The sequence below is a fragment of the Corvus kubaryi genome, unplaced genomic scaffold, assembly GCF_017639235.1.
Source record: "Corvus kubaryi isolate FWS band 111438036 unplaced genomic scaffold, C.kubaryi_AGA036_p1.0 65308, whole genome shotgun sequence".
In the NCBI taxonomy this organism is placed as follows: domain Eukaryota; kingdom Metazoa; phylum Chordata; class Aves; order Passeriformes; family Corvidae; genus Corvus; species Corvus kubaryi.
Genome location: NW_024581911.1, coordinates 15,253 through 32,146, shown reverse-complemented (window position 1 = coordinate 32,146; position 16,894 = coordinate 15,253). Strand labels below are relative to the sequence as shown.

The following is a 16,894-nucleotide window of genomic DNA, read 5'->3' as shown; positions in this document are numbered from 1 at the left end:
CTAGTGTGGGCTCCTCTGCGAGGGCTGCAGGGCCTTTCAGGGCATCTCCACTTGATGTGGCATGGGGTCCCCCATGGGCTGCAGGTGGATGTCTGCTCCACCATGGTCCTTCATGGCATGTGGGGGAATGGCATGCCTCACCATGATCTCCTCCAAGGGACTCTCGGCTTTGGCACTTGAAGTACCTCCTCCATTCCTCCTTTCATTGTTGTCTGCAGGGCTGCCTTATGCCTTTTCCTGCCCTTACTCCTCTGTCTCACCCACTGCTGTGCAGCCTTTCTTGTCCACTCTTAAATTCCTTTCCCGGAGTCACCACCATATTGGCTTGAGGGGCTCAGCTCTGCCCTGGGGTGGATCCATTGGAGCTGGCTGCACTCAGCACTGGGCAGCCCCAGCCTCTCAGAGGCTGCCCTGAAACCCCTGCTAGGGGCAACTGGACACAGAGACCTATTACACTGAAACACTGCAGTAACAAGACTTTAAAGCTAGCTTAAATAATTTTTTTAAGAGATACTTAAAAAAATTTAATGTAGCCAATATCTGGTTTTTTAGGTTGTTAATGGTTAAACAGGCTCTTGATCAGAATATGTTAGTTATCCTTCAGTTTTAAAATGCTTGCAGAAACTGAGTTAGGGAATTTGTGCCATCTGTTTCTACAGTATTTAGATCAAATATAAATCTCCATTTCTTTTTATACATGCAGGTGGTTATTCGAAGGCTTCCTCCTTGTCTAACCAAGGAGCAACTGGAGGAACAGCTGCATCCTCTACCTGCCCATGATTATTTTGAGTTTTGCACTGCTGATCCCAGGTGAGGATGAGCTGTTTCTGTAGGTTTTCAGGTGCTTAAAACCTAATCAAGGTATTTGGGACATTCCAAATCACATGTTTTTCCCCTTTTTTATTATTTTTGTTGGGTTACTTTTATGGCCCACCTCAGAAGGTGGCAGTAACCCAGATTCTTGTTACTAGATCCCTTGGGGCAAATTAGTGTGAAACGAAACTGACTGATCAGCATTTGTAAATAAACAATGTAAGGTTTAATACAGAACAATTTGGTTGCAAAGGAAAACAGGTATGGAGCCTTTTTGGTGGTTATTATCTGTGGTAATAATACAACATGAAAGCATTGCAATATGAAAGTGCAACAACATCACCAAAGGACACACACAAGGGGAAAGACAGAAAGAGGAAGAAAGGACAAGAGTGTGAAGCACAAAAGAAAGAAAAAGTACAAGAGTGTGAGGATCTCACCAACCATAGGCCCTGTAACAAGACTTGGTTTCTGTGCAGTCTGGGATCCAGTTCCGGTGGGAGGAGTCGGGGGGAACTCCTGAATAAGTGGTGGGGAGAAGTTGGCAGAACACACCATCCTTTGGGTCTATATTCATTCAGGTTCAGGTGAATATAAATTAGGTACCTCCTCTGAGGTGGAGAGCTTGATGTCATAATGTGGATCAGGGGACGCCTTCTAAGACGACACAGCTGCCCATCACACCAGCACAGCTGAGTCAGTTGTGCCCCATTATGTCCCAGCAGCAGAGATGAACTTGCTCAGGTCACACGCGAATATCCTGGTACTTCCCGTGGGGAGGAGGGGGAGCCCCACAACCCAGTGGTTTGTGCAGGGAAGCACAACTTAACATGACAGGGTGCACAATCTGTCTCCACAGGATCCATCTCCTGTCTCACTCACAGCCCATCATTCACCCTGTGCCTTATCAGATCAGAGGTTTAGCCATTACACAACTAAAAGTTCACTTCCTCCATCTCAACTAAGCACCGTGGGGTTTCCACAAATGAGGAATGTTTTGAGTTATTGTCCCTTAATAGTTCAGTCTACTACGGTTACTTGAAATATTTCTGAAAAGCTGGCTGCGTATGCAGAGACGATGGCATTCCTGCCCTTTTCCTTTACACCGGAGATTTTGGAAATTTTTTTTTTATATCAATAAGACGTAATTTAGTTTGAAACCCTGATGTTTCTTTTAACCTTCGTTGGTAAACTTTAACAGCCTGTTTTATTGGCTGTGGGCAAGATTCAGTCTGGGGCAAACAATCACAGAATGTTTTCATGAGTTCCATTTGAGTTTAATTTCTTCTTTTACCTGCATGTTTTTTTATGTGCTTCATACAATTTTTCAAATAATCTAGTTTTATTCATCTTTCTCTCATTCAAAAATAAAAAAGAAGAAATACTGGTTGATATAAAATAAGTCAGAATTTCTGGTATAGTTATATAATTTACTCAGTATCCCAGTGGTGAAATAAATCAATTTCCAGAAGAGAAACAAAACACCATGTATGTTCAATCTTCATGTGTTCTGAAAAACTGAAGATCCATCTTGTCATATCTTAATGTGTGATGAATCACCTTTCCACTGGCTTGAGATTCTTTCCACTGACTACAGAGGGATCCCGGATCTTTATTGCTGACCAAGTTTTGAAGTTAGGAATTCTCTCAGAGTCAGTTTCACAATCAAAAGGAAATAAATGTTTATTTAGAGAAATTATGACAGTTTCTGACCTAGGTAGTTGCACATAAGTGCAACAACAAAATAGTAGGTGCTTCAGCTTTTCTGTTAAAACCACAAAGGATGTGAAGTGAGGGAAGAGGAGTACTTAGTTTGATTGGAAGTCTTTGTAGTACCTTACATTGATCTTCTGAACTTTGCCATCTCTATTTCCAAATGGACCTCTTTAAGGCTTCTGTCCCAGCTGTTCGTTTGATAAGCGAAAAATACCAAAGGCAAACCAAACATTCTCTGAAGAAGAGTGTCAGCTCTCAGTGTGTTTAGATGCACAAATGCCAATTAACAGTTTAAAAAATTCCAATTGTAATTTTCCAGAGAAGTTTGCTCAAAAATTCAGGGAGTCGACCTCTTTAGAAAGAGAGAAGGCAGTGACAACATTTGTGCATGTAAAGTTTCATTTTCTCTCTTACGTGATGAAATTTGGTTTACCCAAAAATCTTGCTGTTCACTTGTTCAATTGCATCTATGGCAGGTTACCAATGAAAGATACTGGTTTTTCTCATGCTGTTATTTGTTGTGTTACTCTCTTTTGCTATCACAAATATAAACTCACTGAAAATAAAATAATTTTCATTTAAGTTTGAATTTTTCAGCATGAAATGTTTTGTACTCCTTTTTTTCTTCATCTTGCTTTTTAAAAAATATGTTTTCAGACAAAAGATGTATTTTTTTCAGAATGGGTTTATGTTCACCAGGTTTGTATGGCTGTAACTTCTTTCAGCAAACTACGCAGCTTAAATGGGCATTTCACTGCCATTCTGCAGTGTTGGCTTGGCTGATTATTTGTCTTTTGACTGGCTCAGGATCACCTTGCCTCTTTTGTCCCCTTTGTTCAAATGCTGACACATACCCGTGTATATCTTTTTATGAGTAATCTCTTTACGTGGGCACCCACTCAGGAATATACAATAAACTTTCAGAAAGTATAAGTTTAATCAAGGTTAATCTCCGTCTTCTCTTACCCTGCAGAGAACACTTTTTGAGTATAAAGCATTGTATTGCCATAATCTGTCATGTTATGGATAGTTCACAAGATTTCAGCAAACTCTGTGCATGTGTCTTCCAGTCATTCCAGCTAACAGGAAAAGCTACAGGACAAGGTGGGCATGTTCTCTCTGTCTTTCACTGAATAGCTTTTTTCTAGATCCTGTACCATGTGCATAGTGGCAAGCAATCCAGAGAATTCAGTGATAATAAAAACATGTGAAGATGAAATTTCATGTCACCCAATGAGAAGGATTTGAAGAAGCTACTCAGTGAAGAGGATCTTTGTGTTGGAAAGGGGCGTATAGATGCTTTGATGCAGAATCAGACAAGTTTCCTTAAGAGCTGTAACATCTTAGTTTAACCATGTCCTGTGTAACTACATCACAGAAGTTTCTATAAGCTCATTCAAATTTATGTAGAGACTTTTTTTCTACACAGTGCTCTGTTAAACTAGAACTTGTCAGAAATTCATGCCGTGAATGAGGGACGTTGGAAATGGGTCAGGAGCAGTTAGACAAATACTTATGATGCCATGAAGATTTTTTGCCTTTTCTTTTATACCCTTGTTATACCTTTTTTGCAACTTCTGTATTATTAGTGCTTTTTGCCTACATTCTTGGACTTGTTTGTCAAGCTGAGAGACTAAACATTTTAGAAGCTTCATAGTTAGGGATCAGTGTGCCCCAGACCCCAAGGTCCTCTCCAGAACACATTCTGTAAACCAAGATAGAACCATCCAGGGGAAGGCTCCATGGGGAGGGGGGCTCACTTGAGCCTCTCATTGGGGAATCTTTGGTAGATATGCTAATTAGTAAAACCTGTAATGTTATACTAGATCTTTTGGGGTGGGCATTATTTCAGCGGGGTGCATTTCGATGCGTGTGACCTGGATGTGTGCACCTAAGGATCCTTAAAATAAATACCAAGGTAAAATCCCTTTTCCTCTTCTAACCATGTATGACTCTTGATTTTAAGACCAGGAAAAGGCATCACTTATTTAGACAAATATTTATCTATGAAAAACTATTAAACACATGGTATAAGTTTGGTATTACAAAGTCCATAGGCTGCAAGTACTTGCAGCTGTGTACTGGGTGAAGTATTTGTACATTTCCCCCGTTTTAATAAACACTCTCTTGGTGTTCTCTGTTAGTTGCTGTTGGTAAGGGCACTAGAGAGGTTGAACTGTAGCTGTTTCTACATTTTTATTTCCAGGGTAATCTCATCCTAGAGGACAAAACAACCAAAGATATGCATATCAATTTCTGTTTCTCTTTTTTTGTAATCTTTATAATATCTTTATACTGTAAATGTTATCTTTGAGTTTCCAATGTCCTATTATAGGCAGGCTATAAAACTTTTTAAAATTTCATGTGATTAATGTAATTTTCAGTTTTTCAGTTACATCCACTTCAGTAAAATCATTTCAGAAAGTGACTTGTGTTTCGTTCATTTTTCAGATTTATCTGATTCACTGCATTACATTTATTTTCTCTTGCATATTGACACCAAAATACAAACAAAACACTGCTTATAGATGATAATAAAGACCCTGCCTTCCTGACAAACTGTCTTGTACTCGGACTTCAAATATGAACTCTTTTTTCCAGATACTCTTTCCTTTTTGTCTGCTTGTAAAGGCTTCTGAGCCTATTCTAAAGATTTGACTAATAACTAGTCAAGTGATTGAGCTCTAGCCCTGCAGGGTTTGGGTCATCTCTCTGGACTGGCACTGAGTGCTGAGTACCAGGATATTGTTGTGAGGTTATAAAAGGAAAGAAATCTGAACACAAGCTTTGCTTGCATGAAAACTGTTCAAATAGTCAGTGCCATGGCATGTATCACGGAGAGTGATAAAGCTCTTCCAAAGAGCACTCCTCCTTTTCCCCTCATAACTTCTTCACAGCATGGTGCTGAGGATTATTGTAGGTGAACAGCATTAACACTGTAGGATGTAGGTGTGCACCCTGGAACTGCAGTGCTGAAGGGGCAGTGCCTTCAGTGCTTCGGGGGAACCACCACTACTGTGTTCTGGGTGAAAGAATTGACAGGCTACGATTGACACAACCCTAGTGTTTCTGCTTTCTCTGCCAGGCAAACTGCTCATTTCTAGCTGTAAAAAGGAAAGACTAAGTTTATTTAAAATTATGCCAGTTCCACCCATTATGTGAGTGACATCAGAAGATTACAAGGATGAAGGCCAGGGGATTTTAGCTTGACATGACAATGTCAGTGATGAGTTATCTCATCAATTGTAGGAATGGGTGGAGGAGTTATTTGACTCTCCAAAATTTAGTTGTAGAGCTCCCTATACATGTAAGTATACATTTTATAAATACCCACCATGATTCATAAGTTGATAAGTATTTTACTAAGATGGGATTGCTGTTTTTATAGTCTACACATTGCTGTTTAGACTGTAAATAACTACTTCAAATTGCATTCCTGTATATCAGTGTTTTTACACAATTGTGTTAAAAGATACTTTGTAGAAGAAGTAAACATTTAAAATGTGTTTGTTATTAAAGTTGCTAGAAAAATAAGGACTTAAAGAGATGATAGACTAAATGTTATAGAAATAAATGTACCCTAAAATTGAATACCCTTGAATGCAGAGCAGAAAAAAAAGAAAAGTGTGTTGGAATGAATAAATGTGTACACTCAGACTCATCTGGGTTATTTCCATAGAGATTGCTCCAAGTGCCAACATGTGCAGTGCATCTGTCCAAAAGATTACAAGTATGGAAAGCAGCATTATAGACAGCAAACATATGGCAAAATGGAACCAGCTCTCTGATGATAAAACTGAATTTCAGATCCTGAATGAAATCTATGGTGGCAAATACTTGAAAAAAGGAGACACACAGAGTTTGCTGGCCCTTCTGTAGGTCACAGCTGAAAGATAAAATCCTGAAGAGTAAAGAGTATTTTAGCCAGTAACTGCTGAATAGAAAGTACAAAAAGTAAAGCAAGAGTGTTTCTTCCTAGGAGAGGTCGTTAGCCTCAGAGGGCTTGTAGCCCTGTGAAGCCCTGTGCGTTCTTTGCTGCGTGACAATGCTGTTGAGTTCTGAATGGATAAGTAAAGGCATAATCTAGGGTGGGGAGCAGCTGCGGGAAATCAGTGGTCTGAAATGTAGAGTAAAAGTAATATATAAGCAGGCCAGTGCTAAGTATTTCAAATTTGTTAGCTTCCCACTTAGAATGTTAATTTTACTCACTTTTTTAGGAACACTGCACACTTGGCTGAGTAAGAAGCCTAAGACAAGGGTTTGAAACACTCAGCGGGGTGGGTTTTGTACACTAAGCACTCTGATAGCTAACTCACATGCATATGAGAACCAACTCTATTTGTAGAAGTGGCTCCACCAGAGAAGGAACTTGTAACTGCTAAGCGTTGTCACAGCTCTGTTTCTTTAACCTTCTACCCTGATACTTAGCAACAGTTATGGACAGACAGTTCTGTGTTATTGTGCTGTGGTGCACATCAATATCCTGCTGTGCTCAACCATGCTTTTATATTGTATGTTTCTGCTGATGTGTGTGAAGTTCTTGAAGACGTTAATAACGTACAGCAACAACACTAGATCCTTTACTTGCAAGCTAAATCTGTTTTCCAGAGTCCTGTTTATACATTTCAGACTCCGTTTGTTCTTACTAATAAGTGCTTAATAACCATATCAAATGTTCCTCAGTTTTGAAAGATGTTCACTCTGATTAAGCTGAAAAAGCTAGAAAAACGTTATGTTGTATACCAGGAAAAGATTTATGTTGCCAAAGCAGGTGAAAGAGATGGCATTGATATACCAGTTAAAGGAAACAAGGAAGGAACATGTCTTTGTATTTTCAGTTCTGTTTCACAATGTGTCCAACCATAAGGTTCTAAGTTCCTACAGGAAAAAAAAAAATCCAACTATATGATGAAGCTGTTTGCTGTGCACTGAGGCAGAGATGTTCCACAGTAATGCGGGAGTGGACCTGTGTCCAAGTAACAGTCTTTTTGAAGATGAAAAGAACACTGAAGTTGTTATTTAGACTAGGAGCTAAAACTCAGTTCCTCAATCTCAGATAATAATAATGGGATGAAAAATAATGGGATGAAAAATAATGCTCCATCAAGATTCCTGGTTTTGTCTGATGAATATTCAGCACTTCAAGTGTACAATTGCATCAGTCTAATGTCAAGCCTCATTTAATTTAAACCGCAAAGCTCATGGAACGTAAGAGTAGTGCTGTTGATATGATGGAGAAGGAAGTTTCCTTCTTCTGGGAGCCCCAGTTATCTGAGACTCTTTTACTGTTGCAGCCATTAGGCAGCACAGAGACATTGCTTCCAGCACAGCTATAGACTGCCACAATAAAATTCCCTCTTTTACTTACAGATTTTAAAATATATCTTTTAACTCTGCGTGATTATGGAAAGTGTTAAATTTTATCTTCTTTGAAATGGATGAGAAGAAATCCGGCTTTTTACATCTGCTTTGCATCTTGGTGGTAACTCCACAGCCACGCTGTAGCATATTTCAGCCCTGGCCATGCCCTAGCAGGCATTTTTGCAGTTACCCACTTACAGTTCATGCAATGCTGTTCCTATCCTAGAATGTGAAAATATCCTGGGTATATATGGATAGAATGGCTCTTCCTCTCTTCCTTGGAAATAGAGAGTTTATCCTCTTCAAGCTGTAGGAGCACTCTATAACTGGTATTTGCAAAGTATCTAAATGAAAAAAGCCCTCTAGGTTGTTTTGGTTTTTTAACATTTCTTCTGACTACAGGATCAAACATAAATTTGGTGGGTATTCAAAACCATTGGTTATTGACAGCACTGCTCTTTATGGTCTCCTGCTAACACTGTGAGTGGAATCCATATGGATGCGTACTTTAAAAAGAAAAAATTACTTGGGAGCAGTGTTTTGAGCTGCCATATGCATGGATCCTGTGGTCCAATCCATATTTTTGCTCTTTATCACTCATTGTGAAATCTGATTTTGAAAGAGCTATGGGATTGAAATACAATTGGAACTGTGTGTGTTTATTGTCTCCTGGTGCCGGTGGTGAGTTGGTCTGAAGGCAGGCCATAGGTGACAATGGAATTATGAACATAGGTGTTTTAAAGATATGGGCTTGTGTTAAACCTGATGCAATATATAGTCATCATTAAGTCAGTTTAAAACAAACTATTTTATCTCAGAGTTGCAGGAGTTTAAAGCATGTACACGCCATGACTCACAATAACTTAGCTGATGGGTTCTAATTCATTAAATTACCTCAGTTTCATCGTGTGGTGTGGTGTGCCAGTCCTGAGGTTTTTATCAGGCACGTTAAACATTTACCCATGGAGTGGGATCTATGCCAATAAGTTCTTGAAGAATCTGAACTATTTTATGTACCTGTTTCTTTTGCTAGAAATGCTTTGGATTTTCACAGCAACTGTAGGTCACAACTAGACATTGCATGTACATTGATGACACATGGATGTCAGATGGAGTTTATTTGTGTATAATTCAGTGGATTATATTGCCAACTATTAGGTTATTTATTCTTTCTAAAAGGTGGCAATCTCTTTAAATATAGTGACAGCCTGGAAACTGCCCCTTCAATGCAATCTTTTACTTTTTCTGTTTCAGTGACAGAAGACTTTTCCTCGCATGCCAAAGAAGTTCTGCAAAAGCACTGCTGTTATTCATATGTCTTAAACTGTGAAATATTAAAGTTTTGATCCTGCACAATTGGAAATGTATGCTCTGCAATTTAGGGGGACAAAATAAACTGGAAATATTTGTGTCAGTTCAGAACAAATTTCACAGTTGCATACAGAACTCTGATGTTCTGTAACTTTTTGTCATATATATAATTAGGTACGTAAGTGTAAAGACTGCTTAAGGTAGCAGTTTCTCAAAGAAGATGAGAGTTATGATGTGATCCTTCTGGTTTTATGTTTTCCCTAGCCCTGAAAAGAATAATAAGTAACAGAAAATAAAATTGTTTCTTGTTGCAGCCTTTATCCTCATCTCTACTCAAGAGCATACATTAACTTTAGAAATCCTGAAGACATCCTTCTTTTTAGAGATCGCTTTGATGGCTATGTCTTCATTGATAATAAAGGTTGGACTATTTGTAAGATATTAAGTGTGTATATGTACATATACCATTTCAGAGCATCAACTTGCTTCCTTTTTGCTAGTTATGCCATTATTTCCTCACTATGCAGTTAATTACATAAATATATATTAACATTTAGCACTTAAAAGATAATAAAGGTCAAAAAATATTTGTCCATGCAGTCTTGCTTGTCTGTGCAGTGTGCATGCTTTATGTGCATTCTTGTACTTTAGGCAATGCACTATCAAGGTCATACAAAGAAAATTACCTTATACAAGCTTCACAATTCATTACAACAGTAACTGAACACATTGTGAGCATGAATTTTTACATCTTCAGTGTGTTTCTGAGATAAAGTTTGCCACTTACTCCTGTTTGGAAAAAGCAAGAGGAAACCATCAACATTTTGGTTGCCCACTTTTAAGACATGTAGAGATTGAATTTTTAGGGACTTTGCAGACATCTTGAGTTGAGTTCCAAGAACAAGAATGGCAAAATTGATAGCCAGTTTTAAAATATCCAGTCTGCAAAAGTTTGCCCAACAGTAAAGAAAAAGTCTATATCAGTGTGGTTAAATCTAGGTCTCCTGCAGGAGTATGAAACTGCCATCAGTAAGTGGTTTAGCAGAACTTTAGCAGTTCCTTGCCTCATTCAGGCATACCTTCTGTAAAAAATGCATAGCTTATATAAAGTAGACATAGATTTGTGGGTCTCTTTATAGACATTTTCTATTCTGTACACTCGGTGTTACAGAGGTCCTGTGAAAAGTAGCCCTGCCCACTCTTACTAGAAACTGATCTCTAAAGAAGCTGTCTGTCAAATGAATTCCTCTTCAGCATTTCCTTCCTGAGATGTTTTATTTGCTTCTAATATCCCTCAGATTTTGATGGTTTTTGTAGAGATGAAGAACAACACATTCCTATCACATCTGTGTTTCCCAGATTTCAGATTCTGGGTGTTTTAAGATTAAAAACTAGAAAGAAGTTATTTTTATGATTCTGCTAAGACTTTACTTTGCCTAAATTTGCCACATTCTTCAATATTATGCTGTACTGAAGCCAGAATACTCTACAAAACTGAGCTTGGACACAGTTGGCCAGCTTGGCATGATTGCTTGTGCAAATAAAGAGCACAAGATTTGATCAGAAGTGCCCTCTGGTGAGGCATGTGGCAGCATTGCATTATGAGGATAAAACTGAAACAAGGATTAGCAGGTTCAATAAGGTTAACAAATGGTCTAGCAGATTGAAGACAAGTTTTCAGTGGACTTGAGCAAAGTGTAATCTTGAGCATGCTGCAAGTGGAAACCAAGTGAAATTCAAAACCCACACACAGTTCTGATTCCAGTCTGAAGAAGAAGCCAGTGTTTAAGGCACAATTCAAAGCAAAGAATCCCTGCCAGTAAACACAGGAGTTGCATAGTCCATCATAAACAGAGAAGTTTTGCACAATTCTACATGCTGAGTTTTATAGTTGTGGTTCTGAAAGGAGATGCTTTGTTTTTTATTGCATGTTACCCAGCATTAATTTATTTTTTAAGCTTTTAGCCAACAAAGCTTTAGAAAAGCAACTTGACAGTTTCACATTGATTTCCTGGTAGTACTTAATCACTTGTCAGACTGAGATTTTGTGATAGCTCTTTCTAATCAATGTCTGTGAATAATTAAAAGGGAACTATAAATGCAAGAATTTTATTGTGCAGTAGTAGTCATCCTCATTTTCACAGTCTTGTCAGCATATCCAAATAAAATATAATTTTTTTTTTTAAATTTAAAATATCTCTACATGTAACTTTTCATTAGAAGTTCAGGAGTGAATTGTAGAAACAATTACTTTTGTTTTCACATAGGACTGCTCAACATGTCTTCAAGAGTTTTGAAAACCTTACTTGATGGTAGGGAATGTTTCTCCCCCTCAAAAAATTAAGGATTGATTTCTTTTAAGGTTTGGAATATCCTGCAGTGGTTGAATTTGCTCCATTCCAGAAGATTTCAAAAAAGAAGCTGAAGAAGAAAGATGCCAAAGCCGGAAGCATTGAAGATGGTAAACATCTTTTTTTGACATCACAGTGAAAATTTCTGTTATGCATTGCAAAGTGTTAACATAATTCAAAAATTTTTCTTCACAGATCCAGAATATAGGAAATTTTTAGAGAGTTATTGTGCTGATGAAGAGAAGATCTGTGCCAATCCTGAGATTCTTTTGGGAGAGATTGAGGCCAAAACAAGGGAACTTATTGGTCTGTTTTCTTGATTTTTCTTATTATTGAGAATATTCAATATCTTAATTTTGTATTTTTATGATATTATCTGCAAGAGCTGACCAGTTCAGTCTAACATATGACCTGTTCAGATTTATATTACCACAGTTAAATATTATCCAGCCAAGTAGTAGCACTAAACCTCTTAAGTCTCTGTGCATGGAATCACTTGGCTTCACTTGAACTTTTGCATGCACACACACTGGCTTCAGAAATAGGTCCTTAATAATTCTGAATACTTACAGATGTATTAGTAGGTGGAAGATTTATTTTTAAAATACAAAATAGCTGAATACTTAACAATTGATCCCTGATATTAGCTGCTTTTTTTGAGAAACATGAAATGATCTCTCTCTGTTCTCACGGTCAAGATTCTGGAAAAGCTCTGAAAGTAAGGCAACACCTTGTTTTCTGTATGCATGCAGCATGATTTCCACAGTCCTGGGGGGAATTTTAAGTAAGGTCAGCACTGAAATCTTCAGTGCTGGTATGCAGTTTTCAGGATGACATGCAATTTTGATGTATCTTCAAGTGATAACATGCAGAACATTTAGTCTTTCCCTAGGTGTGACAATTGAGTAGGAAAAAAAATTGACCTTTGCTGTTACTTATTTACAGTGAAAAAGTGGCCACTTCTTTTGATTAGATTCATAGAATCATTTAGGTTGGAAACTTGCTGTTTAAGAGCATCAAGTACAACCATTAACCCAACAGTGCCAAGTCCTCCACTAAACAATGCCCCCAAATGCCACAACTGCACATCTTTTAAATACCTCCAAGGACAGTGACTCCACTATTTCCCTGGGCAGCCTGCTCCAGTGCTTGACAGTCTTTTGTGAAGAAATTTTTCCTAGTTTCCAATATAAACCTGCTCAGTTACATCTTGAGGCCATTTCCCCTTTCCTCTCACTTGTTACTGCTGTTTGGGAGTTGACTGGAGAAATTTGGAACTGTAACAATTTAGAGGAAATGGATATGGACATTTAGATAGCTCTGTTATCAATAAAACTTCTGTTGCTGTTTTAGATGAGGAAGTCACCCAATAATTTTTATTTACCCCAGATCTTCCATGGTATTTGACAGCAGAGTAAAGGCAGTAAAAAAATTTTAGTTAAGTTTGCAATTTACAAAAAGTTTAGAGTTTCAAGAAGATTTATTAATTTAAAAATATTCTATCAGTGAAGATTATTAATCTTGACTGAAGGCAGCTTTACATTAAGACTTTTAGTGTTTTGTTTCTGTTAAATCAGAGGAAATCAAACTAGTTGCTTTATTTTTCCTGCCATTCAAAGCTGTGGCCATTGCTATCAACACAAAGATTTCTTCATCAGGTAGCGTGTTTATAGCAAAATTATGTGAGGGTTTAGCTGTGTGTCCAGTTTCAAAGGTGTTACTCCTGCTGATGTCAGTGAAGGATGTGCCCGAGACTTTGCTGGCAGAATTGAGCCTTACATGCTCAGCATTTCTCCATGAAAAGTTACTGCAAACCAGCATGTTTTGTGCATCGTGCCAGATGCACTGGCTGATCAGTTTCCATGTGACAGAGAAATATAAAAGAGATTTTCTCTATAGCAAGATGAAGATAAGCTCTTTTTTCTGTTTTCTTTGTAGAGAGCAAGATAAAATGTAAAGTTTTGCTGACACAGCTCGTCATTTAGTAATTTATTTTCTTTTAAAGTCTCTTAAACATATTAAGAAAATGCTCTTAGATTTGCATTTGCAGTAAGGCCCATAAATAAGGTGGGTAAGATTCAAGTTTGATAAACACTGTATTTTTCCCACCTCTTTTGATAGTATTCATCACACTGCCTCTCTCCCTTGAACTTCAAGTTAAAATTTCTCATTAAACTTCTTGCACTACAGCCTTAGTCATGACCAGGGTCACATTCTGGACTCTCAGTGCAGCTTATCCTTTCCCCAGACCATCCAGTTACGATTTGTGATGTCTTTCAGCCTGTAAAGGTACCCAGAGGCAGCCACTGCTCAGACAGGGTAACTTAGGGAGGAGGAGAGAGAAGCAAAACTCAGATCTGGGGGACTGGAAGGGAGGGCTCTGGGGACCTAAAACTTGTCCAAAATTATGGGCAGGTGGGGAGGATGGGGAAGCATGGAAAATCTAGGGATAGAGGGAGGAAAATAGCAAATCAACAATCTTTATTGGTTGTTGATTTCTACCAATGAATGGGTTGCCCCCAGCATAATCCGACTTTCAATGCAAAAAGATTTAGATGATTTTGGGATATGAATTGTGTCTAGATTTTGGCTACGTCATTTCAAATTTCTTGAAAACTTTTTTAATTTCTTCCCTTTTTTTCTTTCAAATTTTGTCATGCATTTCAATAGGGAATGTTGTTCTGTGGTTCGAGAGAAAATCCTATGCATAGTGTAAAGCAATTTCAAGTAGTAAACATTTTCTACTCTGGGGCATCTGAAACTGACAAAATTTGTTGTAGCTGCTCACAGCTGTACATACAAGCTGAATTCAAGTCTGAATTCAGTACAGACAGTCATGAATAAAGAATTTGATAAAGAACATGATAAAAAATTTGGTGATGTTCTCCAAGTTTTTGTAGAATTTGGGGATTGTTCAGGTAACTTGATTTCAGAGTGTGGAGACAGCTCTGTAATAAAAGAATGGCTGTGTGATCCAGTAGATGAGACCTTTTATTAGCAATTTGGGAAGGCAGAGTTTTACTGAATCTGCTGATACTTTGCTATGTAACCTGGGACAAACTGCTTCTCTCTTATTTCTTCTGTTTTCCCATGGAAAGGTGAATACTAAATGTCAAGTAAACGGAAATGTTATATGAGACTGAAAATGCTTCCTTCATGATGTACTTTGAAAACTGGGATTAAAAACTGCTGTGTGAGATTACAGTAATGTGGGCTGTATATGAACAACAATATAGCTAGGTTTTGATGTACAAAAGTAAAAAGTAGGAGTAGATTCTGAACACATTTCTTTCTTTTTTGGTGAAATAACCATTCAGTGAGCAAGAGAGAAAAGCCATTCTCTTGAACTGAAAGGATATGATCTTTAATTATAAACATCAAATAATCATGCAACATATTTCTGTTGCTTCTAATGCTATCAGCAAAAAAGCAACGAAGTGTTTCTGAAGTAGAATGATGGGAATGCCTTCAAAAATACATGAAACAAATAGGCTTATCAATGATTCAGCTCCCTTTCAGATAAAGCTAGAAAAAGGGGGTTAATACTAAAGTAAAGAAATGAGTACATTCTAGGAGTTGAACACTATATCACAAATTTTTTGTGTTTTAGCTAGAAGAACAACACCCCTTTTGGAATATATTAAAAATAGAAAATTAGAAAAGCAGGTACGTTCAGACTTTTGCCTGAAGTTCCACATTTATGTTTCATGTAGTTTTCCGTTGGACTATTTACAATTAATCATTATTGAACTCTTCAGAGAATACGAGAAGAGAAAAGAGAAGAACGGAGGCGGAGAGAATTGGAGAAGAAACGTTTGCGGGAGGAAGAGAAAAGGAAGCGCAGAGAAGAAGAAAGACGTAAAAGAAAAGAAGTGGAGAAGCAAAAGAAAATTTCTGAAAAAGAAATAAGGATCAAGGTAACTGAGATCAATGAAAAAAAAATTATTCTTCTTTTGAAGTTACCCAGAAGTTCTTTGGTATCTCAGTATTTATTTGGTGTACAACAGCATGGTGTGGAGACACCAAACCAATTTTGACAGGAAGGGAAAGTAATGTAGGGCTTTGACCAAGTGTTGTTTGAAAGTGTGACTGATGGCCTTACCTACCATGATGTGCTGGTGCAATTACAGCAGGTAACTCGGATATCTTTAGACAACTCTGCTGCATTCTATGCCAACATCTGTGCCAGCCTGTTGGAAGATTATTGTGGGTTTGATCCCCATATGGGCCATTCACTTAAGAGCTGGGCTTGATGATCCCTGTGGGTCTCTTCTAACTCAGAAGTTTCTGTGTTTCTATGAAACATGGCTTTAACGCTTTCTGTCATGCAAATCTTCATTTGGCCGTGTGTGCAGGGACACATGTTTATGTTTATGTTTATGCTCAGAACTGATGTATTTTAATTGTATGCTTTAGCCAAGTTATAGCAAAGTCTTGCTAATATCAGGTTGCAGTGTCTTTCAACAATCTGAATGGATTTTAATGGCATCACTTAGGAGGGTGCTATGTAGTCAGACCATATAAAACCATCTTATTTGTATAAGATGACATAGCTTAAACTATTCATCTGAACTAAATTTTGTGTTATTGGAAATGCTTTGTAGGCTGTTTTGAAGAGGAAATTCGGTATAAGAATCTGTAACATGAAGCAAGAACACACAGACTTGACTCAGATCTAGTGATGGTGAGGAGCCACAGAACTGTGGACATCTTTCCTCGTTTCTTCTTGGAAAACAGTTTTCTTCACCTAAAAGTATAAAAATAGTAAATTCTGAAGCTGAATTACGTGTTTTCCATATCTGGGCTTAAAAAAAATACTCTAGAAGTTCAGAAGAAACGGGGCTTAATCCTTAAAATATATTACCCAAAATTGCTTGTCCAAAAAGCCGCAGTATTTACAAAATATCTGTGGTAATATGAGCCTGAAAGCTATTTCTACCCCTGAAAGAAAAGGAAAATATTACCTGAAAGAAACATTATAGAAGTTTTCGATTTTGGAGAAGAATAACCTGTGCTCATTTCAGAAATGAAATGGTAGAACGAAAAGACTGAGATGTTCTGCCTAGAATTGATAGGTTAGGGTAATAATTTGAGACAGTTAGTCCTTCTGTAAAGATTATTCCTGTAATACTATACACTGCTCAAACCCTGTGACGGTTGCTATGAAAGGAACAGACTTCTTGAAAATCCTAATCTTCAAGATGAAAATGTAATTACTTCCTTTCTGCTAATATCATAAGTTTTTCTTCAGTCTGTATTTGTGTCAGGGTGTACTAAGGACCTACTTCTACATGCCTGTCTATCCCAAGTAATTCATGTGACACAGATTTTATATATAATAT

General features: G+C 37.7%; 1 protein-coding gene across 8 annotated transcripts in view; it reads left to right on the top strand.

The window, feature by feature from the left end:
* LOC121673272 (regulator of nonsense transcripts 3A-like) overlaps positions 1-16,894 on the top strand; it is a 30,797-nt gene that overhangs the window by 5,427 nt on the left and 8,476 nt on the right. For 6 of the 8 annotated variants that reach the window (XM_042046456.1, XM_042046455.1, XM_042046447.1 and 3 more), the window contains exons 2-7: positions 704-810; positions 3,503-3,633; positions 11,564-11,662; positions 11,748-11,858; positions 15,163-15,218; positions 15,311-15,469. In XM_042046456.1, coding sequence (XP_041902390.1) covers positions 704-810; positions 3,503-3,633; positions 11,564-11,662; positions 11,748-11,858; positions 15,163-15,218; positions 15,311-15,469 — 663 coding nt within the window. Of the gene's footprint in view, positions 1-703; positions 811-3,502; positions 3,634-9,515; positions 9,623-11,563; positions 11,663-11,747; positions 11,859-15,162; positions 15,219-15,310; positions 15,470-16,894 lie in introns of all 8 variants that reach the window. The other 2 variants (XM_042046448.1, XM_042046450.1) reach the window with 1 other exon arrangement.